Source organism: Geotrypetes seraphini, chromosome 11 (assembly GCF_902459505.1).
Source record: "Geotrypetes seraphini chromosome 11, aGeoSer1.1, whole genome shotgun sequence".
Lineage (NCBI taxonomy): Eukaryota > Metazoa > Chordata > Amphibia > Gymnophiona > Dermophiidae > Geotrypetes > Geotrypetes seraphini.
In genome coordinates, this window is record NC_047094.1 from 35,166,019 (window position 1) to 35,189,746 (window position 23,728).

Sequence of the window (23,728 nt, forward strand, 5' to 3'; positions counted from 1 at the left end):
TGGTTCACCTACATCACATTTCACTTTTCATTGGTTTTTTTTTTGTACACTTACATATTCATATACTCTCACAGGACTCCAGAAGAAGATCTTTTTGACCGTGTCGGGTCCATGCCACAATACCTTTACTGTGTATTATTTGGTCAGCATTATTATTGTGAAGACTTTTGGATCTATTTTTGCATAAAGACCATCAACTCCACAGTCCTTGTCCTTTGCTTTGGCCCAACTTTGAGCGCCATTTATAGAATAGTGTTTAATGCTAATTTTGTCGGCACCCATAATTTGGACGCCATTTATAGACTTTAGACCCCGATGTTTGCTTATCTACAAACTAGAGTTCTAAACCTTATATCCCTGGGGCTGATACACTAACCCCCTCTTCTACAAAGCTGCGCATTAATGGCCCCGAAGCCCATAGAGATTTAAAGGGCTTCGGGGCTGCTGCCACGTGGCAGTCGCTAGCGCGGTTCTGTAGAAGAGGGGGTAAGAATTTTCTCTAGACGCACCAAATGGAAATATCATTTAGGACTTCAGTTCTGCTTTTTGTATTCAGACCTAGACTTGTGGATCTGTCATCCCCTTCTTGTGATCAAAAATAACCAATTTTATCTTTATTACAGGTCCCAAGTTGTTGGATTTCACCTATCATTCTAATTTGGAACATAAATGTAAGAAGGATGTTTTAGTTTGTAGGATAAAGAATTCTGATGATAAATCATGGAAAAGAATACGTCCAAGACCAACAAAAACTCAGTATGTAGGACCTTTCTATGTATGTAAAGGTATGGTCATATTTTATGTTAAGAATACAATTTCTTGAAAATAGTTTTTTTTAGTTCTTGTAATTTAAAGAAAAACATGTAATAACGAAGTCAGTGTTTAAATTTCACACTCAGCATTTTTAAACATGTTGGATATGGTGAATACATATATTTAACTTTAATATATGTCTAGTCAATGATATTCAGCAATAGGTACAGCAATAACATTCAGCCATGGTCCATAAGGTTAAACAATTTAATTTAAGACAGCCTTTTTACTGGCTTAATTTAGATAGCGACTGAATTTTGCTGACTATCCATGTAATTGGGTGGTATGGTTTCAGTCTGCTTTGGCAGTGTCTGGGTTTGGCAGCTCAGTCAGAGGACTGCTGGAGAGACATGGGATCAGTATTCAGCCAGAGGTGGTCAGCATTTAATGGCCACCACCTACTTTGTACCCAGATATTCAATGGCAGGCCATGTCTGGACACTGGCAATGAATATCCGGGCATACACAGCTAAAGTGAACCTCATAAAGAAAGGGCTTTGTTTTTTGCTGTCCTATTTATGCAGTTATCTTAAATGATAAAGTTCTGGATATCAGCACTTAATCGGCTAAGTGCCAACTCTTCCACTAGAACGCCTGCAGAATAGCTGCTTTTAGCTTAGGTACTAACCATGCATTTAGAGCAGCACTGTCCAGTTGAGTGCTGCTGAATATGCCTGGTTAGCCCTAGAAAAAAGTGATTTAAACTGTTTAAATCATTTTGAATTTCATCCTCATAGTTGCTAACCATATAGTTCTGCTGAAAACTCATAGACACAGCACTTATACATTTGTTCCCTAATTCTGTATTCTAGTGCAGTGTGTCTTATGGTCCTGAATGCTAGGGTCTTGTATTTGAACCAGCAAGGTGCCTTCAGAAAACTGTCAATCATGTTTTGCAACTCCACCTCCTTCCCAGGGAGCTGCTTCTGACCCCTCAGTTTGTTTTCTGCAAGCAAGTTGCTCAGAAGTGTTTTTGATCTGCTCTGTGGTTTTATTATTTTTGCTCACAGTTCTTTGGAGACTTGGAGCCCGGAGGTTCCTACTTGATAAGACCTCTGCCTGGAAGAAGACACATTCTCGCACGGCAGAAGTCTGCTGCTAGTTGGATCAGCCCCTCGGGGACACTTAGCTAGACAGCCTGCAAGTATTTTTTATAGCTCAGAGGCCATCCCTTGCGTAGCTGCTCGCATCCTTGATTCAATCAGGAGCTTGAGTGCAGGGTATGTGGGTTCCTTCCTGACTTGGCTGGGACTTTTGCAGTTCATTTTTCTGGGAGTTGAAGTTCAGTCCAACCTAAGTCCAACTGGTAGTCAGGTTCGTCCAGTGAATCTATGAGGCAGATTTCTTCTCCCTTTGATTCCAGCTGAAATCCTATGCTAAAGCAGGCAGGCACCACATGGCACAATGAGCAAGGCTATTGAAGCCTAGGGGAAAATCGAGAGTCTTTATAAGTTGAATTTGAGAATTTCTGATCCCAAAGCCTAGGTCCCTCACCTGCATAAACCCTTTTCCTGTGATTTATTTTTTTTTTTTCTTTCTTTCAGGGAAGTTTCCACGGGATGTTTTTGGCTCGAATTTTTTTTTTTTTTTTTTCCTGATGATGGTCATCTTTTTAAACGATATGTATGTATTTTTTTCTTTTGCCTCAAAACATATACCTCTTGATTTTGCTCAAAATCGAAAGGGATGGACTCCTCAGGCCCTTTTACTCCTATATAATGCCATGTTTTCGCTGGATGGCTAGACACCCCAGGAGAAGAGACCTCTTCCAGGACCCTCTGAATCTGTAGTGACCAAGCGCAGGAGGAATGATAGGGGTCCCTGCTGGGGTCAGAGAGATCCCTAGTACCAGGCATCGCACCAGATTTTTTGAGCCTGATGTGGAATGCTTATCTGAGCTGCCCAGGGTCCTCAGCATCTGTTAGCAGCACACCAGTGGTGGTGGCACAGGAGTTCTTCCTCCGACTAGACGAGGATGCAGTCTTGAACCAAGAGGTTCAGTCTGTCATGGACTGGGAGGATAGCAAGTCCGATTCCATGCCACTATTATCCCAGGATGAAGTCTCCCTAGCAGAGCCTGCTTCTGTGCAGGACAGCAATCAAGAGGTGGTGGCAACACTGGCTCAGGGGGAATACTCCACAGTACGCTGGTTGTTCAGAGCTTCTGCACTTCTAGTGTTATTTCCACCTCACTGCAAGAGTTAAAGCTGGAAGTCCTGCCAGCTGCTTCTTCTCAGTGCTCAGTTATGAACAGTTCTATGACTCCAACCTCGTTTTTCCCTTATGTCCAGACATCACTAAGCTGGTCACTGACCACTGGGAGTCACTAGAGAGATCCTTTGAGTGGCTAAAACTATGGCCAAGCTGTATCCGATGGTGCCAGATTTCCAGCAGCTGTTTGTTCAAACGAAAGTGAATTTACTTGTGGCGCAGGTCACTAAACAAACCTCTCTTCCTAGTGAAGAAGGACTGCAAAGTGGACTTGTTCCTCAAGCATCAGTTTAAAGCTTTGGCCCTAAGGATTAAGGCAGCAGCCACGTCTTTTGTGACACATGCTTGTCACACTCACCTGTCTTGGTCCTCTGACTCAATAGAAGGGGAAGATCCCCAAATGCTCCTCTCTGGGATGAATTATATTGCAGATGCTCTGTATAATCCTATCAGAGTTATGAGCAAGGTCTCGGCTTTTGCTAGGCCTATGCTATGTCTGCCCGATGGATGCTCTGGATTAGACAGTAGGCAGAAGATTCTACCTCTAAAGCAGACTTCCTTTTCAGGGGCAAATGCTCTTTGACAAGGGCCTAGATGACCTAATGGCCAGTATGACAGACTATTGCCCCAAGTCCTTACTGTACAGCAGACACTGGACGGCCCAGAGTTCAGGTCAGCAATTTTTGAGGCTTCCAAAGATTTCATATGTATTCGGGAGACCAAACAACACAAAGACCCCTTCAGGGATCACACCATTGATTCAGTGGGGGCAGGAGACAGAAAGCCTCAGGTTCTCACCAGATGTGAAGAAAGCACAATGACGCCAGACCAGAGGCCAAGCTCCGTCAAATAGGGGGCAGGCTGTTGGCCTTTTTGTCGGTCTGGACCGCTGGGTTCTAGAAGTCATCTGGGATGGGTACAAAATCGAGTTCTGTGCCTTCTCCCAGATTGCTTTGTAACGCCTCCAGCCAGCTGGCAGAAGAGAGCCCTTAAAGTTCAGGCTATGGTGAAAAAGCTACTGATTCTTCAGGCCATAGTACTGGTCCTGGATGCAGACTTGGGCTCAGGCAGACTATTATTATTATTTATTTTAAAAAATTTATATACTATCTACACCTAAACAACCAATTTGTAACAACCGATATGTAACCTAAGAACTCCTATTGCCCTACCTCTTTATATTCTAACCGATTTGTAACCAAGATCTCTCAAACCCTCTCTGTACTCTGCTTACATATATTGATGACTTTACAGTGTGCCTATTCTCGCTGATTGTTCACTGATTGTTCCAGCTCTTCTTATCTTTGTATCCTGCTTACATGTATTCTAGGACTTTACATTGTGCCTGTCTTCGTATATTGTCCAGCTCCTCTTATTGTAAACCGCCTCGAACTACCATGGCTTTGGCGGTATATAAGAATAAAAATTATTAAACAGTTTCCAAAGAACATAATAAAACAAAACATTAAACATTGTATTCATGCTGCTTTCTACTTCTAAGTCATCTTAAGCCTCATAAAAATGCTGCTACAAATAAATGAGTGTTCAACAGATTTTTAATCCAACCCTGTCAGCACACACTTTATACTTCATTGTGCCAAAGAAAGGCTCAGATGTCAGCAGACCGATTCTAGACCTCAAATCGATCAAAGCTGCTCTGAGGATACCACACTTCCGCATGGAGAACGTTTGGTTGGTCATAGCTGCAGTGTCTCGGGGGGAATTTCTTGCTTACTTTGATCTGAGGGAGGCCTATATTCACATTCCCATTTTCCTGGCCCAAAGGAGGTACTTGCTATTTCATGTGCTGGAACAGCATTTCAGTTCTCCATGCTCCCCTTTGGCCTGGCCGTGGCATCTCACACCTTTTCCGGGTGATGGTGGTGGCAGCAGCGAACCTCCGTAAAGCTGGGATTCAGGTACACCCATATTTGGATGACTGGCTTATCGGAGCTCTGTCCAAGGAGGAAGGCAAGCTGGCGGTTTTGAGAGTGCTGTGACTCCTTCAGAGCTTGGGCTTGGATAGTCAACTTCAAGAAGAGTCAGCTGGAACCGATTCATTGCTTGGCGTACCTGGGAGTCTTGTTCAGCACAAACTTGGGCAAAGTGTTTCTTTCATAGCCATGCAGACTGAAGCTCCAGAAGCAGATTTCGGAGCTACTCCAGAGACTAGCCCCCATGGTGTGGCATTATGTGTAGGTCCTGGGGCAGTGGCGTACCTAGGGTATGTGGCACCCGGGGCCCATCATTTTTTGACACCCCCCCCCCCCCCCCCATGTAAAAAAAATTTTTTTTTTTTTTTTTTTTGCAATAACCATGAAATGGAATAAATGGTCAGAATAGAAACAGGCAGTGAAAATTTTCTTTTATTGAACCTCATATATGTAACCATTATTCCAAACATAACATAACATAAATTATGTCTAAATTGTCATGACATTAGAAGTACATATGGAGTAGTTGCAGGTGATGCTTGGGACAGTTCTGATTGTGTTAGTTCGGTTTTATGTGTTTTTTGAATAGAAGGGTTTTTATTTCTTTTTGAAGGTTTTGCAGTCTGTGGTTGATATCAATTGGTTGTAGAGTTGGGGGTCGAGTGTTGCAGCTCGAATGGCTAGGAGGTTGTCGAACAGTTTTTTTCTTTTGACGTTTTTGGTTGGAGGGTGTGTGAATGGTGCACAAGTTCTCCTATGTCTGTTTGAAGTGGATTGAATTATTTAGCTGAAGAAATTAGTTACCCCCCATTCCACACACATTAATTCTCTTCCATTTTTGTTCCCATTATAAAAAACACTGATAAGTTCCCAGAAAAAAAATACATTAAAATAAGAAGTGAAAACAAAGGCCCCTACAGATGAGAACATAACATAAGAATAGCCTAACTGGGTCAGACCAATGGTCCATCATGCCCAGTAGCCCATTCTCATGGTAGCCAATCCAGGACACTAATACCTGGTCAAAACCCAAAGAGTAGCAACATTCCATGCTACCGATCCAGGGCAAGCAGACACTTCCCCCATGTCTTAATAACAGATTATGGACTTTTCCTCCAGGAATTTGTCCAAATCTTTCTTAAAACCAGCTACACTATCTGCTTTTACCATAACTTCTGGCCACTTCATTTTTAAGTTTAGATCTTTCCTTTCAAACAGAGACCTTGCTAGATGTCAAATACAGCACAAGGTAACTTCACATGGACTTAGCTGTGCAGGAAATGTGAATCTCCTCATACACCCACCATATAGTGCAAAAATGTGCAAAGGTCTGTTTTTTTCTTTCGATCACTACATAGCCTAATGCCACACAAGCAGCGCTGTTACAAACATATTCTGTAGGTCAATGCTAAGGATAACAAAGTTTCCTTCCTTGGACCAGAAGGAGATAAACCACTGGAAGAGATCCCAAAACAACACCCAAAGACCAACTCAGTGTGTGAATCAGTTGAGTGGAGTGGACTAACTGGGGGGTGGAAATGGGCCCGTAGTTTGCTCAGCAGAATTTCCCAGACCACCTCTTCCTCTCAACACATTGACACGCTGCCACCATCACCACTAGGAACACCTCACTGGGTAGGCCAGCTATGCTATAAACTTTATAAAACACATTATTATATTTTCTTATAAAGCACATATTTTAACTGACCTCTCTGACATCCTCAGCCTTTCCATTCACAAAAATAGAAGGAAGAAAAGTTCCCATTTCCTGCTGTCTCATGTCCCCGGCCTATACAATATTTTTTTTTCTGCAGACCCTTCAAAAGTCTGACCAAATCCTCGTTTCACTTGCATTATAAAGTACTGAGGATGCCATCTCTCCCCAATCCCAGGTCCTAAAGTCTAAGACAGTAGCGCAAACTAATGCTGCCAGATACAGGAAAAAAAAATTTTGATTCGATTCAGCCCTATTGAATTGGTTTTTCAATTCGATTTTCCTGCCCAGTTGGGTGATTTTTTTCAAAACTCCTGGTGGGTTTTATAGCTTTTTCACCCCCTTTGGCTTCTCCTAACCACACTGGCGCTGTGGTGTAAATAAAATAAAGAAACAAAAAGGACTTTTCCTCTTTCTGTTAAATCCTAGCTCACGTTTGCAGTCCAACACCAGCTCTGGCAGGATACACATTTCAAATCTGACATGTTATAATCACAAAACAGAAAATAAAATTAATTTTTCTACCTTTTGTTGTCTGGTTATATTTCAAATTTTGTTGGTCCAAGGCTCTGGTTTTCTTCTGATAACTTGCTTGCCAGGGTCTCCTTCTTTCTGCATGCTAACCATCCATCTGCCAACTCTGTCCTCCCTTTCCATTTCCCTTCCCTTCCCAGGAAGTCTGGTATCTTTCCTTTTTTTCATCTCCCTCCACAGATCCACCTTTTCTTAAATACCCTTTCATCCGGCATCTCTCCCTCCTTCCCCACCATCCCAGAGTCCACCATCTCTCCGTTTCTTTTCCTAATTACCCTCCTATCCAGTATCTCTATCCCTCATCCACACCATCCCTTGTGTCCAATTTCTCTCCCTTTCTGTTCCTTCCCTCCCTAAATCCCATGGTCCATCATCTCTCTCCCTCTCCTCTATTTTCAGACCCATTATTTCTTCCCCCCCCAAAGTTTGGCATATGCATGTCTCTTTGAACACCCCCTTCCCTCTGTGTACTTCTAAATCATGGTCCCCCCCAAAGGCCTGTCCCCCCTTAAAGGTCTGCCTGTCCCACCTTGAAGGCCTGCACCCCCTTTGAAGGCCTGTCCCTTCCCCTTGTAGGCCTGTCCCCCCCTTGAAGGCCTGCCTGCCTGTCCCCCCCTTGAAGGTCTGCACCCCCCGAAGGCCTGCACCCCCCGAAGGCCTGTCCCCCACTTGAAGGCCTGTCCCACCCCCTTGTAGCTTCTCCCCCCCCCTTGTAGGCCTGTCCCCCCTTGAAGGCCTGCCTGCCTGCCTTTCCCCCCTTGAAGGCCTGTCCCCCCTTGAAGGCCTGCACCCCCTTGAAGGCCTGCACCACCCCCCTTGAAGGCCTGCACTCCCTTGAAGGTCTGCACCCCCCCCCCCCGAAGGCCTGTCCCCCACTTGAAGGCTTGTACCACCCCCTTGTAGCTTCTCCCCCCCCTGTAGGCCTGTCCCCCCCTTGAAGGCCTGCCTGCCTGCCTTTCCCCCCCTTGAAGGCCTGCACCCCCTTGAAGGACTGCACCCCCCCCGAAGGCCTGCACTCCCTTGAAGGTCTGCACCCCCCCGAAGGCCTGTCCCCCCCTTGAAGGCCTGTCCCACCCCCTTGTAGGCCTGCCCCCCCCTTGTAGGCCTGTCCCCCCTTTAAGGCCTGCCTGCCTGCCTTTCCCCCCCTTGAAGGCCTGTCCCCCCCCCTTGTAGGCCTGTCCCCCCCTTGAAGGCCTGCCTGCCTTTCCCCCCTTGAAGGCCTGCACCCCCTTGAAGGTCTGCACCCCCCCAAAGGCCTACACCCCCCCCCCGAAGGCCTGCACCCCCCCTGAAGGCCTGCCTGCCCCCCCTTGAAGGCCTGCACCCCCCCCCCCGAAGGCCTGTCCCCCCTTGAAGGCCTGCCTGCCTGCCTGTCACCCCCTCCCCCTTGAAAGCCTGCTTGCCTGCCCGCCCGCCCCACCCTGAAGGCCTGATGCCCCGACCCACCCCGAAGGACCGCTCGCCCCCCTGGCCTCCCCGCACCACCTATGAACAGCCGCAGCAGGATCGCGAAGTCAGCGATCCCTGCGCCACGGTCCCGCCCCCCCTGACGTCAGAGGAGGGGCGGGATCGCGGCGCAGGAAGCAGCGCAGGGATGCTGACGCTGACTTCGTGATCCTGCTGCGGCTGTTCATAGGTGGTGCGGGGAGGCCAGGGGGGCGAGCGGTCCTTCGGGGTGGGTCGGGGCATTAGGCCTTCAGGGTGGGGCGGGATCGCGGCGCAGGAAGCAGCGCAGGGATGCTGACGCTGACTTCGCGATCCTGCTGCGGGCTGCTTCACAGATGGTGCAGGAAGGTCAGTGGGGCGAGCGGTCCTTCGGGGGTGGCGGGGGACTGAACGGCAAGGCCGGGAACACCCCCTTAGGGCTGGTACCCGGGGCGGCCCGCCCCCCCCCGCCCCCCCCCTAGGTACGCCACTGTCCTGGGGTCAATGGCAGCGACCATTGAAGTGGTTCCTTGAGCCAGAGCACCTGAGACCTCTCCAAGACTCACGTCTCTCTTGCTGGTTCCCTCAGTTGGACTCGCTACAACAGCCGCTTCTCTGGCTTCCTACAGAGAAGAGCTTTCTATGGTGGTGGCTGAGGCCAGCTGCCTTTCCAGGGGCATGCCTCTTTGCATCTTCTCCTGGTGAGATACTAATGACCAATGCCAACCTTTACAGTTGAGAGGGCCATTGCAACAGACGACCAGTCCAAGGGCATTGGACTCTAGCTCAGCAGAAGTGATCCATAAATGCCTGAACTGAGTCGGTCATTTAGCACATCAGGCACTACTTCTCTAGTGTGAGTGGGTGCCCTCTCTGGAGGGCAAGGCAATCAGAGTCTTCTCGGACAATGTTACAGCGGTAGCATATGTCAACAGGCAAGGAGGCACCAGAACATCCGTTGTATCGAGAAGCTCAACTTCTCTTTCTGTGGGCAGAAGCTCACTTTTAGGCTCTCTCGGCCAGGCACATGGCAGAAGTGGAAAATGTGAAGGCCAATTTTCTCACTCAGCAGACTTTTGACCCTGGGGAATGGTCTCTATCTCCACAGGCATTCAATGCCATAGTTTGGCAGTGGAGGCCTCCACAGATATACCTGATGGCCTCGGTGGTGAACTCCAAGATGCCTTAATTTTTTAGCTGAAGATCCAAGCTCAGAAGCAAGGAGTTTGGACGTGTTGGTTCAACTGTGGTTGGAAAATGAGCTGATGTACACATTTCTCCTGTGGCCCATGCTTGGTCAAGTCATTTGGAGGATTGCAATCCATATCAGTTTGGTAGTCCTAGTTATACCTGATGTCCTTGCAGACCGTGGTAAGCAGATCTAATTCATTTCAAGTGGATCTTATCACATTTCCATTTCAAGTGGATCTTATCACACAAGGACTGGTTCCTATTGAGAATCTGGAAGACTTTGGACTTACGGCATGGCTCTTGATCGGATAGCCCTAACAAGGAAAAGTTTTTCAGATATGGTTGTTACCACAATGCTCAAAGCAAAGAAGTCGTCCACGGTGGCAGTCTGTGCTACAGCCTGCAAGTCCTTTCAGCGCTGGTGTGAGGTGAAAGATGTAGAGCCCAGGCAGGCTCCGATTTCAGTAGTCCTGTACTTTTTGCAGGAGGGATTTCGGAAGAGGCTTGTCAGTAGGTTGTCTGAAAGTGCAGGTAGCAGGTTTTTTATATTTCCAAGCTTGAGGAGAGAGAGGCTCCTTGGCTCACCCAGATATTGCCTGGTTCATTAAAAGGGCTCTGAGGTTGCACCATCTTGTGCATTCCCCTTTTCTTTCCTGGAACCTTAACATCGTATTGCTTGGTTTCTGTACTGCTCCATGTGTGCCCTTATGGAAAGCTTCCCTCTTGGATCTTACAGTCAAGACAGTGTTCCTGGTGCTGATTATATCGGCAAGATGGGTTTCCGAGTTACAATCTCTTTTGTGCAGGGAGCCGTTGCTTAGGTTCACAGAAGCAGGGCTTTCTTTATTCATGGTCCTGTCTTTCTTACCGAAGTTAGTCTCAGCCTTCCACGTCAATCAGAAAGTCAATTTGCCCGCTTTTCACCATTTGGGGTCTAAGAAAAAGGGCAAAGCGTTGCATTTGATGAATACTTCTTCAGTACTTCAAATTTGTCACCTTTTTATTCTCATCAGTCAGGCCAATAAAAGGAGGCCGGCATCTAAAACCTCGATTTCCAGATGGATTAAGATGGCCATTTCCTTCATGTACATGGGTTGTGGTAAACAACCAACGATCGCATTGAAAGCACACTTCACCAGAGAAGTTGCTGCCTCGTGGGTGGAGATTAGGGCTGTATTGCATGAGGAGATTCGTAGAACGGCTACATGGTCTACCCTAAATACCTTCACCAGGTTCTATACGGTGGATGTAGCAGCTGGGGAAGACACCACTTTCGGGGCCTCCATTTTAAAGGCAAGTGCAGTGGGCCCACCCTAAACTCTGGGGACTGCTTTGGTATGTCCCTAGCGTTCAGGACTGCTAGACATACTATCTTGGAAAGAAAGATTAGGTTCTTATCTTGATAATCTTCTTTCCTATAGATCAGTGGTCTCAAACTCAAACCCTTTGCAGGGCCGCATTTTGGATTTGTAGATACTTGGAGGGCCTCAGAAAAAATAGTTAATGTCTTATTAAAGAAATGGCAATTTTGCATGAGGTAAAACTCTTTATAGTTTATAAATCTTTCCTTTTGGCTAAGTCTTAATAATAATAATAATAATATTGTAATTTATAGCTAAAGAGACATATGATCAAGAAACTGTTTTATTTTACTGAGGTCAGGTCAGGAAGGGGACAGAATGAAGAATGGAATGCAAGGGAAAATAGAAAGGAAGGGAAAATGCCTGGAGTTGAACTGCATGTATACTAATGCAAGGAGCCTAAGGAACAAAATGGGGGAACTAGAAGTCATGGCCAATAATGAGAGACTAGACATCATAGGGATCACGGAAACATGGTGGAACGAAGAAAACAAATGGGACATAGTACTGCCAGGATACAAACTCTACCGAAAAGACAGGACTTACCAGAAAGGGGGAGGAATAGCACTATACATAAGGGATACCATTCACTCAACCACTGTGGACACAGCAGTGACAAATGCCCAACTGGAGTCATTGTGGATCAAAGTACCAGGAAGCAACGGATCCGAGATAAAGATGGGACTGTTCTACCGCCCACCAGGGCAAACTGAAGCTGAGGATACAGAAATGGTAGCCGAGCTGAGAAAGGAATGCAAGAACCCAAACACCATAGTTATGGGAGATTTCAACTATCCTGGTATAGACTGGTGTCTTGGAAATTCAAAATGTGCAAGGGAAATGGAGTGGAACAACTTGTCAAGACACCAACGAGAGGATCAGCGATTCTGGATCTGATCCTCAATGGGCTGAAAGGACCAGCAAAGGATGTGGAGGTCATGGGACCACTAGGAACCAGTGACCACAATATGATTCAGTTCAAAGTGCAAGTAGGACTACCTATGGGAAAGAGAACCAAGGCAACAACATTTAACTTCAAGAAAGGGAACTATGATGCCATGAGACAAATGGTGAGAAAGAAGCTCAGAAACAGCTCCAAGGAAACTCGGACTGTGGAGCAAGCCTGGTCCTTATTCAAGGACACAGTAAACAAGGCACAAAACCTATATATACCAAGATTTAGGAAAGGTTCCAAGAAGAATCAGACGAGGGACCCTGCATGGATAACCAGTGAAGTAAAGAAAGTGATAGGAGACAAGAAAAAATCATTTCGGAAGTGGAAAAAAGATAAAACTGAAGGAAACTGGAGAGAGCACAGGAAGCATCAAAAAGAATGTCACCGAGTAGTCAGGAAAGCCAAGAAAGAGTATGAGGAGAGACTGGCCAAGGAAGCAAGAAATTTCAAACCATTTTTCCGATATGTGAAAGGGAAACAACCAGCGAGGGAGGAGGTGGGGCCCCTGGATGAGGGTGACCGGAAGGGAGTGGTGAAAGAGGAAAAAGAAGTGGCTGGTAGGCTAAACAAGTTCTTCTCGTCGGTCTTTACAATAGAGGACACAACCAGTGTGCCAGAACCGGAAAAAATCTTCAAGGGAGATCAAGAGGGGAAATTATCATGCATGGAGGTAAGCCTCGAAGACGTTCTCAGACAGATAGATAGATTAAGAACGGACAAAGCTCCGGGCCCAGATGGGATCCACCCGAGAATACTGAAAGAGCTCAGAGATGAAACAGCAGAGCTACTGCAGCATATTTGCAACCTGTCCTTGAGAACAGGGGTAATCCCGGAGGACTGGAAGATAGTGAATGTTACACCGATCTTCAAAAAAGGATCGAGAGGCGACCCGAGAAACTACAGACCGGTGAGCTTAACCTCTATTCCGGGGAAGATGGCCGAATCACTGATCAGGGAAGGTATCAATGAGCATATAGAAAAAAATAATCTGATGAGATCGAGCCAGCATGGTTTCTGTAAAGGCCGATCATGCCAGACAAATCTACTGCAGTTCTTTGAGGGGATAAATAAGCAATTGGACCAAGGTGACCCAGTAGACATTATATATCTAGATTTCCAAAAAGCCTTCGACAAGGTGCCCCATGAACGCTTACTGAAGAAACTGTGGAGCCACAGGGTGGAAGGGGACGTGCACAGATGGATCAAAAATTGGCTGGCGGACAGGAAACAGAGGGTAGGAGTAAAGGGGCACTACTCTGACTGGATAGGGGTCACAAGTGGTGTTCCGCAAGGGTCAGTGCTGGGACCACTGCTGTTCAATATATTTATTAATGATCTAGAAATGGGGACAAAGTGCGAAGTTATCAAGTTCGCGGATGACACAAAACTCTCCAGCAGGGTCAGAACTGTTGAGGAATGCAAAGAACTGCAGAGCGACCTGAACAAACTGAGTGAGTGGGCAAAAAAATGGCAGATGAGCTTCAATGTGGAGAAATGTAAGGTCTTGCACATAGGGAAAGGGAACTCCATGTACAGCTACGCGATGGGAGGGAGGGCACTCGGGGAAGGCAAATAAGAAAAAGATCTGGGGGTATTGGTGGATAACACAATAAAGCCGGCGGCGCAATATGCAGCGGCCTCAAAAAAAGCGAACAGAATGTTGGGCATTATCAAAAAAGGTATCACTACCAGAATGAAGGAAGTTATCCTGCCACTGTATCGAGCAATGGTGCGCCCACATCTGGAATACTGCGTCCAATACTGGTCGCCATACCTCAGGAAGGACATGGCAATACTCGAGAGGGTCCAGAGGAGGGCAACGAGGATGATAAAGGGTATGGAGAACCTTTCATATGCCGAACGGTTAGACAGGCTGGGGCTCTTTACCCTGGAGAAGCGGAGACTGAGAGGGGACATGATAGAGACTTATAAAATCATGAAAGGCATAGAGAAGGTGGAGAGGGACAGATTCTTTAGACTAGCAGGGACAACTAAAACAAGAGGTCATTCAGAAAACTGAGAGGAGACAGATTCATAACGAATGCAAGGAAGTTCTTCTTCACTCAGAGGGTGGTGGACACCTGGAACGCGCTTCCCGGAGAGGTGATAAGACAGAGTACAATTCTGGGGTTCAAAAAGGGACTGGATGACTTCCTGGAAGCGAAGGGGATTACAGGGTACAGATAGAGTTACCTTACAGGACATTGAGCGAATAGGGTATGGATATTTTAGGTTAGGTAGGGAACACTTCCAGGTCATGGACCTGGGGGTCCGCCACGGGAGCAGACTGCCGGGCACGATGGACCCCTGGTCTGACCCAGCAGAGGCAATGCTTATGTTCTTACTTTTGTGATTATGATAAACATACCGAGGGCCCCCAGGCCGCGAGTTTGAGACCACTGCTATAGATGTATGGTCCTGAGGGGACATGATCGAGACATTCAAGATATTGAAGGGAATAGACTTAGTAGAGAAAGAGAGATTGTTCACCCTCTCCAAGGTGGAGAGAACGAGAGGGCAGTCTCTAAAGTTAGAAGGGATAGATTCCGTACAAACATAAGGAAGTTCTTGTTCACCCAGAGAGTGGTAGAAATCTGGAACGCTCTTCCGGAGGCTGTTATAGGGGAAAGCACCCTCCAGGAATTCAAGAAAAGGTTAGATAAGTTCCTGCTGTACCAGAACGTACGCAGGTAAGGCTAGACTCAAATAGGGCACTGGTCTTTGACCTAAGGGCTGCCGCATGAGTGGACTGCTGGGCACGATGGACCACTGGTCTGACCCAACAGGGGCAATTCTTATGTTCTTATGAAGCTCCGCCCTGTGAATGGGCTTTGCCTGCCTTTTGCCTTAGGATCAATCTGGATTTGATGAGTTTTTGTCTCTTAGAGGAACTGAAAAAAAAAAAAAGAAAGAAGATGCATAGATAATTCATCCTGACCATACAATCTGGTTTCAGTCTTTGCTTGTCAGTAGATCATGTGAGTAGCTGCAAGCTTTACACATGATTGGTGCTAGTTGCACAAAATTGGCCCAGATACACTAGATAGAATTTGAGCCCACCGAAACAGATAGAGAAATATGATAAAGTACCTAATGTAAAACCACTTAGGATATAAGTGGTAAGTAAATAAATAAATAAATAATAATATTGTTTCCTCTGTTTGTTACAGAGCAGAACAAAATTGTAGTGTTGGGGATTTTCCCTGTTTCCTTCTTCCTGTTATGTCTTTTATTTGTTGCTACTTGATTGCTTTTGTACAAACTGAGGGGGCAGGAGCAGCTTCCTGGGAAGGAGGTGGAGTTGGAAAACTTGATTGACAGTTATCTGCAAGAAACTTACTGGTTCAGAAACAAGATCCTAGAGTTTGGGACCACTACCATATTTCCCTGAAAATAAGACATAGCATGATTTTTGGGATAGGTCTTATTTTTGGGATAGCCCTAACCCTAAAATAAGCCCTAGTCCCTGGATTCGCCAGCAGCAGTGCTTCCACCCTGTCCCTGCCCCGCCACTTTCGAACCATCCTTCCATCTCTCCCTCCCGTCTGAACCCTGCCGACCGCGAGCCCTCCAGAGCAGTGTCGTCAGCACTCCCTCCAGAGCAGCGTTGGTAGCACTCTAGTCTAAACAGGCTGCTTTGCAGCCTTCTTCTTCCAGTGCCTTCTGTGTGCTGCGTTACTGATGACTTCAGTGATGCAGCAGAGGGAATGCTCCGGCTGGAGAAGGTCACGAAGCAGCCTGTTTAGAGTGCTGCCGACGCTGCTCTGGATGGAGATATGTAGGGCTCGTGGTCGGTGGGGTTTGGATGGGAGGGAGAGATGGAAGGCTGGGAGGGTCAGCAGGGATTTGGCTGCGGAGCGGGGGGAGGGGGGCTGCTCAAGGGTTCTGATGCACAAGGGATGGGAGGGAGAGAGGGATAGAAGCTGGGCAAGGGTTCTGCTGCACTATGGGAGGGAGGGAGGGAAGGATAGAACCTGGGCAAGGGATCTGCTGCATAAGGGATGGGAGGGATAGAAAGATGCTTCAAATGTGGGGGAGAGAAAGGAAAGAGGAAGAATTGGGGTGAAGGAGAAGGGAGAGATGATCATGTACATGAAAAAAAATAAGACCTACCCCTAAAATAAGACCTAGTATGTTTTTTGGGTCCAAAATTATTATAAGACACTGTCTTATTTTTGGGGAAACACAGTAGATACATCTACAAGAAAAAAGATTACTGAGGTAAGAACCTAATCTTTGTATTTTAGCTTCCAAATATAGGCACCTCTTATGTGCAAAGGATATAGAATACAAGCACTTACACATTTTTTGCAGATGATACCAAGATTTGTAACAGAGTAGACACCGAAGAGGGAGTGGAAAATATGAAAAAGGATCTGCAAAAGTTAGAGGAATGATCTAATGCCTGGCAACTAAAATTCAATGCAAAGAAATGCAGAGTAATGCATTTGGGGATTAATAATTGGAAGGAACCGTATATGCTGGGAGGAGAGAAGCTGATATGCACGGATGGGGAGAGGGACCTTGGGGTGATAGTGTCCAAAGATCTAAAGGCGAAAAAACAGTGTGACAAGGCAGTGGCTGCTGCCAGAAGGATGCTGGGCTGTATAAAGAGAGGCGTAGCCAGTAGAAGGAAGAAGGTGTTGGTGCCCCTGTACAGGTCATTGGTAAGGCCCCACTTGGAGTATTGTGTTCAGTTTTGGAGACCTTATCTGGCGAAGGATGTAAGAAGACTTGAAGCAGTCCAGAGGAGGGCGACGAAAATGATAGGAGGCTTGCGCCAGAAGACGTATGAGGAGAGACTGGAAGCCCTGAATATGTATACCCTAGAGGAAAGGAGAGACAGGAGAGATATGATTCAGACGTTCAAATACTTGAAGGGTATTAATGTAGAACATAATCTTTTCCAAAGGAAAATGGTAAAGCCAGAGGACATAATTTGAGGTTGAGGGGTAGTAGATTTAAAGGCAATGTTAGGAAATTCTACTTTACGGAGAGGGTGGTGGATGCCTGGAATGCGCTCCCGAGAGAGGTGGTGGAGAGTAAAACTGTGACTGAGTTCAAAGAAGCGTGGGATAAACACAGAGGGTCTAGAATCAGAAAATAATATTAAAAATTGAACTAAGGCCAGTACTGGGCGGACTTGCAAGGTCTGTGTCTGTGTATGGCCGTTTGATGGGGGATGGGCTGGGAGGGTGTTGATGGGCTGGAGTAGGTTTTAATGGAGATTTCGGTAGTAGGAACCCAAGCACAGTACCGGGTAGAGCTTTGGATTCTTGCCCAGAAATAGCTAAGAACAAAAAATTAAAAAATTTAAATTGAATCAAGTTGGGCAGACTAGATGGACCATTCGGGTCTTTATCTGCCATCATCTACTATGTTACATTTACTTGCATAAGTGACACATTAGATACTATGCAGTATTCTGCAAGCTGACTGCCTGAATTTCAGCGCTATTTAACTGGCCAGGAACAGCTCTTGGTCTGTTAGATAGCATATGGCCAGCTAACTGCTAATATTTACTGGGAGATAGCCAGCTATCATGGTAACATAATAACATAGTAGATGATGGCAGATAAAAATCCGTATGGTCCATCCAGTCTGCCCAACCTGATTCAATTTAAATTTTTTTTAATTTTTTCTTCTTAGCTATTTCTGGGCAAGAATCCAAAGCTTTACCCGGTACTGTGCATGGGTTCCAACTGCCGAAATCTCTGTTAAGACTTACTCCAGCCCATCTACACCCTACCAGCCATTGAAGCCCTCCCCAGCCCATCCTCCACCAAACGGCCATATACAGACACTAAATATTAGCAATTAACGGCTAAAACTTGACAGCTATATCTTATGATGGCTGCCAATTTTAAGCACTGATTGGCCAAGTTTAGCAGCCAAATTGGGCTGTCCAAATAGCTGGTCTACATTTAGCCACTGTAACTTAACAGGGTAAAGTTTAAGCTAACCAAAAATAGACTGGATATTCAATGCCTGTTACCAGAAGCAGCCTGGTATTGAATATCCAGACTCAGCGCCGACTGCAGGAGTTAGCCAGCCACCCTCCCGCAGTCTCAATATCAGATCCCTGAGTGCGCAACCAGCATAGTGTGTGCTACTGCAAAGGGGGGAAGGCGTATACATGGGTGGGTCCATCATTTACATGCGTAACTTATAGAATACTATCATTTAGCAGGTATATATCATTATGCCTGCTTCTTACATGCCATGATAGTGTTTAAATGTTAGTGTGCAAATGTTGACTTACACTCTATTCTATAATGAAATCTGAACACCCAGATGCCGTTATAATATTCACACTCGGCACCCTGCATTTTTTTGGTGCCTAACTGTTTGGCATACTTTACAGAATTGATCCCTGGTGGCTATTGCTAAACAAGTAACTTGTCTTTGAATATTGACCTGTAAATTTTTAGGTACTTTTAATGTCCCTGAACCCTTCTGCTTTTGCTGGTATACAACTGAAAATTGTTCTAGAATGCCATACAGTTCACTCTGTGCTAGACAGGAAGATCACTGCTAGGTAGATATAGTTGCCAAAGACAAAAGAGGAATTAGGGGAATGGGGAGGGGACAGACGTTCACCTTTTCATGTTGGATATCCTTATGTTTAGGAAAAGGAGGAAGTATGGGATGCTATTTTGGTATAGAATTTGTCCAGCATATATATCTTTTTTCTGTCTGCATAGATGTTGCTGCTGGAGATGAGTGTAGGTATCCTGGGCACTGCACATTTGCATACTGCCAAGAAGAAATTGATGTCTGGACACTGGAGCGGAAAGGAGCATTTAGCAGAGAGGCTCTTTTTGGGGGCAATGGGAATATCAACCTAACTGTTCCCAGGCTTCTTCAAGAGCACCGAGGAATATTTATGTTTCTTTGTGAGGTACCTTTTGTCTTATTTTAGTCTATCTGCTGTTGATTTTCATCTTGTCTTTTGTCACTACTGAAAACTAAGACTTTTGAGCTATAGTAGATTGTAGTTTTATATTATTAGCTAGATTAATGGGTAAATTAAAATACTTTGTTAATATAACTTAAACTTATTATGAAGCTGCAAATGTATTGTTCCCTGTAAGGATTTCATCAGAAAATCTGGTAAAATCATCAATAAGAAAGTTGCTTGAGTTTTGTAATATGGATACACTGTTCACTAATTGTTAAAACAAAAGTGAATTTTGAAAATACTGTGGGGTTCCTTTAGTAAGCTGTGCTAAGCAGCTAGTGTGGGTGTTAGTGTGTGGTAGCCCTTAGTATAGACCTGTGCTAATGACTACACACTAAAACTAGGTAGCACTGTGCAAATCCCTGCTTAGTATGGGTAGGAATAGGATCTGGGCAGGTCATGGTCAAAGATGGGCTATTACTGGCACTGGGTACAGAAAAATGGGGGGGGGGGGGAACCACAAAACTGCCTTGGAATATAGTCCAAATATGCAAAAGAAAAGCAGGTGAAATGTCAAGTCAGGCAACAACCACAAGTCTCTTACACAGTCTTTATTTTATTGGTCCCAACAAGGATCCTAGTTTTGACAGTAACACATTGCCTTTATCAGGGGACAAAAAACTCTATAAAAATGAATAAAACAATAACTAAAGAAACCATTTCAAAATAAAAAAAGATTAAAAGAAACGCCAATAAGGGGACAAAAAATATATCAAACATTCTTTAAAAAAAGTTCATAAATATAACCAGAAGAAAGGGAATCCTAAAATGATCCCATAAAAGAGTGTAAGTCAAAATTTGCTTGTGTCACTAAGATGCCAGCATGTAGACCACACCTTCGGACCAAAAAAAATTATAGAGAGAGCATTAGTGACACAAGCAACTCTTGACTTATATTCTTTTATGGGATCATTTTAGGATTCCCTTTCTTCTGGTTATATTTATGAACTTTTAAAAAAATGAATGTTGATATGTTTTATTGTTTTATTCATTTTTATAGAGTTTTTTTTGTCCCCTGTTGAAGGCAATGTGTTACTGCCGAAACTAGGATCCTTGCTGGGACCAAAGAGACTTGTGGTTGTTGCCTGACTTGACGTCTCACCTGCATTTCTTTTGCATACTATTGTTCAAGTAGGCTGGAGACTTGAACATTGAAGCCAAAAGAATTGCCAGAATGGATTCTCTCTCCCACATGATTGGGCTAGAGACTCTGTTCTGTGAATTCAAATAACAGACGAGGAAAAGCCATGTAAAAAACAAATATGTTTATTGACAAAGCTGGAAAACAAGAAACAAACTGCAGATGATGTACAAGATGCAGGCGTTGTTTAATAATAGAAAAAAATGCAGTAACACATACAACCTTATAGCCAACAAAGGGACCCTTGGTTGGCTATAAGGTTGTATGTGTTACTGCATTTTTTTCTATTATTAAACAATGCCTTCATCTTGTACATCATCTGCAGTTTGTTTGTTGTTTTCTGCCTGTTGTTTGTTTTACTGCAGACCACGTTGGATCTTTTTGGTTTTGTATTGACAAAGCTCCCATAGTCTGGGAAGAGCAAGCCCTCAGAATTTCAGTGCTCTTCAAAGAGAAGAAACAATGCAAACAGATTTATACCCTATGTGACATCATTTATAGTAATTATCATGCTTTAGAATACAGTGGCACAGTTGATCACATGACTTCCTTTCCAAAAATGCCTTACGTCAATGTTACATTAAAGGCCCATTCTGTTAAGTTTTTTTAAACCCAGCAGGTGGCAGTGTTTCACTTTTCTTCCTAAATCACTTTTGATCTTTGACCTTTCCAAATATCAATCATGTCAGTAAAAAGCCCTACTTCCTGCAGACACATCTTAACTTCTGTATAACCTTCAAATTAGTATTGTATTTTCTAATCTATAAGAAACAGATTCTCTGTAAAAACACCCAAATTTTCTGTTCCTCTGAGAACCTTATCCACATGGATGTATGTGAAGAATAGTACATAAATCTATGTCTCTTAAGAGTCACAAAATCAACCTTCTGAACTTCCTAGCATTAGCTGAAATGTAGAATCAGCAATTTAGACAGGGAATGCCAATCTGTGAGCTTAATCTCTTACAAGGCCTCAAGGTTGAGTTTCCAATGTAATGTGCAGATATTGTATTTTAATTTATTCACATAATTTTGATTCATTCACAATCTCAGTTTTCATATCATCAGTGACAACTGTCACACCTATAAATTCCAGGAATCTTCAACATTATGACTGCCACTAACAGCTAACATACAAGACAAGTCGCATTCCAGCATATGTGCAAACTTACCTTTACCTTGGAGCACCTATGTACTGTCCCTGTCTAGATACTATTATAAAATTGCTTTATGCTCAACTGGGATGAGGTTTTGGGGATGCTGGATCAGGTGTTAAAGGCCTCTCTACCCTAGACAGCAGAAGTAACATTTCTTAATGTCAGTGGTGGGAGTGGGGAAGGATAAATTTCCAAGATTAGGAATGGCAGCTGCTAGAATGGTAATTGTTTCCATATGGAAGATAAAGCAAACCCTGAGGGTGCAAACTTTCATAGAGAAACTTAGTTTTGAATAAGCTGAAGACACAGTATCCTAGGAAGCTAAGAAAATAAGAGGTATATTACAGAGCTGGGAAACGTCAGCAATTGTCAGAGCTGAGGTTGGGAGGGAGGTTGGTTAGGGTGAGGGACTAGAAGGGAACAATTCTTAGTGAAATATTTCAGTATAATGTTTTCTCGATATGTATTGGTTGTAATGCTTTGTTGAGCTATCTCTAGGCAATGCACCGAAGAAACATTGTTTTGCTCTTTGTTACTTTGTGCTTATAAAAATTTTTTTAAAAATATATAGGTATGTCAAGATATGGTATAAAACTGTTTCAAAATATGGCCCTATAAAATCCACAAGCATTGGTTCAATTCATCTTGTTTTTAACAGCCTTTGTTTTTATTGCAGAAATGTTTTGATCATAAGCCCAGAATAATAAGTAAAGAAAATAAGGATAACCCATCCTATTGTTCTCATCCTGTTTCCAAGCACGACTTTGAAAATAACAAGTATGTGTAGAGAATTAAAGTTTTCTTATTTATTTATTTATTTTTAACACTGTCAAAGACACTAGTTCGCACTCTGGAAAATATATATCTATTCATTCATTTCAACATGTCAGCACCATTTAAATATCTTATAATGTCTGATCATTTTCCAATTCTGTTTAACCTAAAATATCTGCTATACAGACATTCATTATTTCAATTAAGCTACTATAGCTGTTCACTGCTTTTTCGGGTTCTCAGTTATGAGCCTAGCATTTGTTTTATTTTTCTTTACATTTTTGTACTGAATTTAGTGTGCTTGAAAGGTGGCAGATAGCACTGGAGAAAATAAGCTATCTATCATTATATTTTATCCAGTAGTTTCTACTACTAGATACTATTAGTACTACTAGAAAAGGTTCAAAGAGCAACCAAGTTGAAAAAGGGGTTGGAACTCTTCTTGTATGAGGAAAGACTAAAGAGGTTAGGGTTCTTCAGTTTGGAAAAGAGATGGCTGAGGGAAGATATGATTGAAGTCTACAAAACCATGAAAAATTACAAAGACTAGGGGACACTCGATGAAGTTACAGGGAAATACTTTTAAAACCAAAGGAGGAAATATTTTTCATTCAGAGAATAGTTAAGCTCTAGAACGCATTGCCAGAGGATGTGGTAAGAGCAGTTAATATAGCTGATTTAAAAAAAGGTTTGGACAAGTTCCTGGAGGAAAAGTCCATAGTCTGCTATTGAGAAAGATATGGGGGAAGTCACGATCGGCCAGGTTAGTGAATCTAGCCCTAACTTTCTAGTCCTCTGAGGCTTTGGTTACAAATGTCTTGTTTGCTTGATAATTCTGCTAAAATAAATTTTCTAAACATTAAAATAATGAATGTCCTTCTGATAGGTGCCTTGTCCATATACTGCGGGAAACCACAGTAAAGTATTCCAAAATTCGCTGTTTTGAGTCTCATTGTCAGCTTGACCTGTGCCGTCATGAGGTTCGGTATGGCTGTTTAAGAGAAGATGAATGTTTTTATGCTCACAGTCTCGTAGAGCTCAAAGTCTGGATGATGCAGAAAGACACAGGTATTGTGTTTGTTTTGTTAAACTTTGTTATAAAGTTCACTGACATTACAGAAATTTGTGATCTGTTGAATAAAAGATGTAGTATGTATTGCCCCCCTCACACACACCCTGTAATCCTCATACCTCTAACCCTCTTGACATGTCTTGATAATCTGGTGTTAGAACACTAAACAAAAAATTATCAGTGAAGGCAGATGACAGTTTCCCCTCTGCCCCCCTCAGCTATATGTTTTCTTTGCCTTTAGAAATTAGGCTAAATAACAAAAATCAATAAATAACATTGCAGAAGGGCTTGTTGAATAAGTTTAGCAAGAATGCTTGCCCTGGAAACACCTTTTAAAGTAAAAGTACCTTCCAAAGAGTGGCAAAATTCAAGTAGGTTGTAATTAGGGCTGCTCCTTTATTACAGTTAAAGCGTCTAATTTTAGATTATAGTGCTACAGTGACCCCTTTTTGAAGTAGCACATGTACTTGATCCTAAAGTAATGCT

At 44.0% G+C, this 23,728-nt stretch overlaps 1 protein-coding gene across 8 annotated transcripts in view; it reads left to right on the forward strand.

Annotated features, from left to right (window-relative positions):
• ZC3H7A (zinc finger CCCH-type containing 7A) overlaps positions 1-23,728 on the forward strand; it is a 147,270-nt gene that overhangs the window by 60,560 nt on the left and 62,982 nt on the right. For all 8 annotated transcript variants that reach the window (XR_004541114.1, XR_004541115.1, XR_004541116.1 and 5 more), the window contains exons 13-16: positions 624-785; positions 18,843-19,039; positions 22,073-22,173; positions 23,057-23,238. Coding sequence is in view for 4 of the 8 variants with exons in the window: in XM_033963683.1 (XP_033819574.1) it covers positions 624-785; positions 18,843-19,039; positions 22,073-22,173; positions 23,057-23,238 (642 nt within the window). In the remaining 4 variants the exon portion in view is untranslated. The remainder of the gene's footprint in view (positions 1-623; positions 786-18,842; positions 19,040-22,072; positions 22,174-23,056; positions 23,239-23,728) is intronic.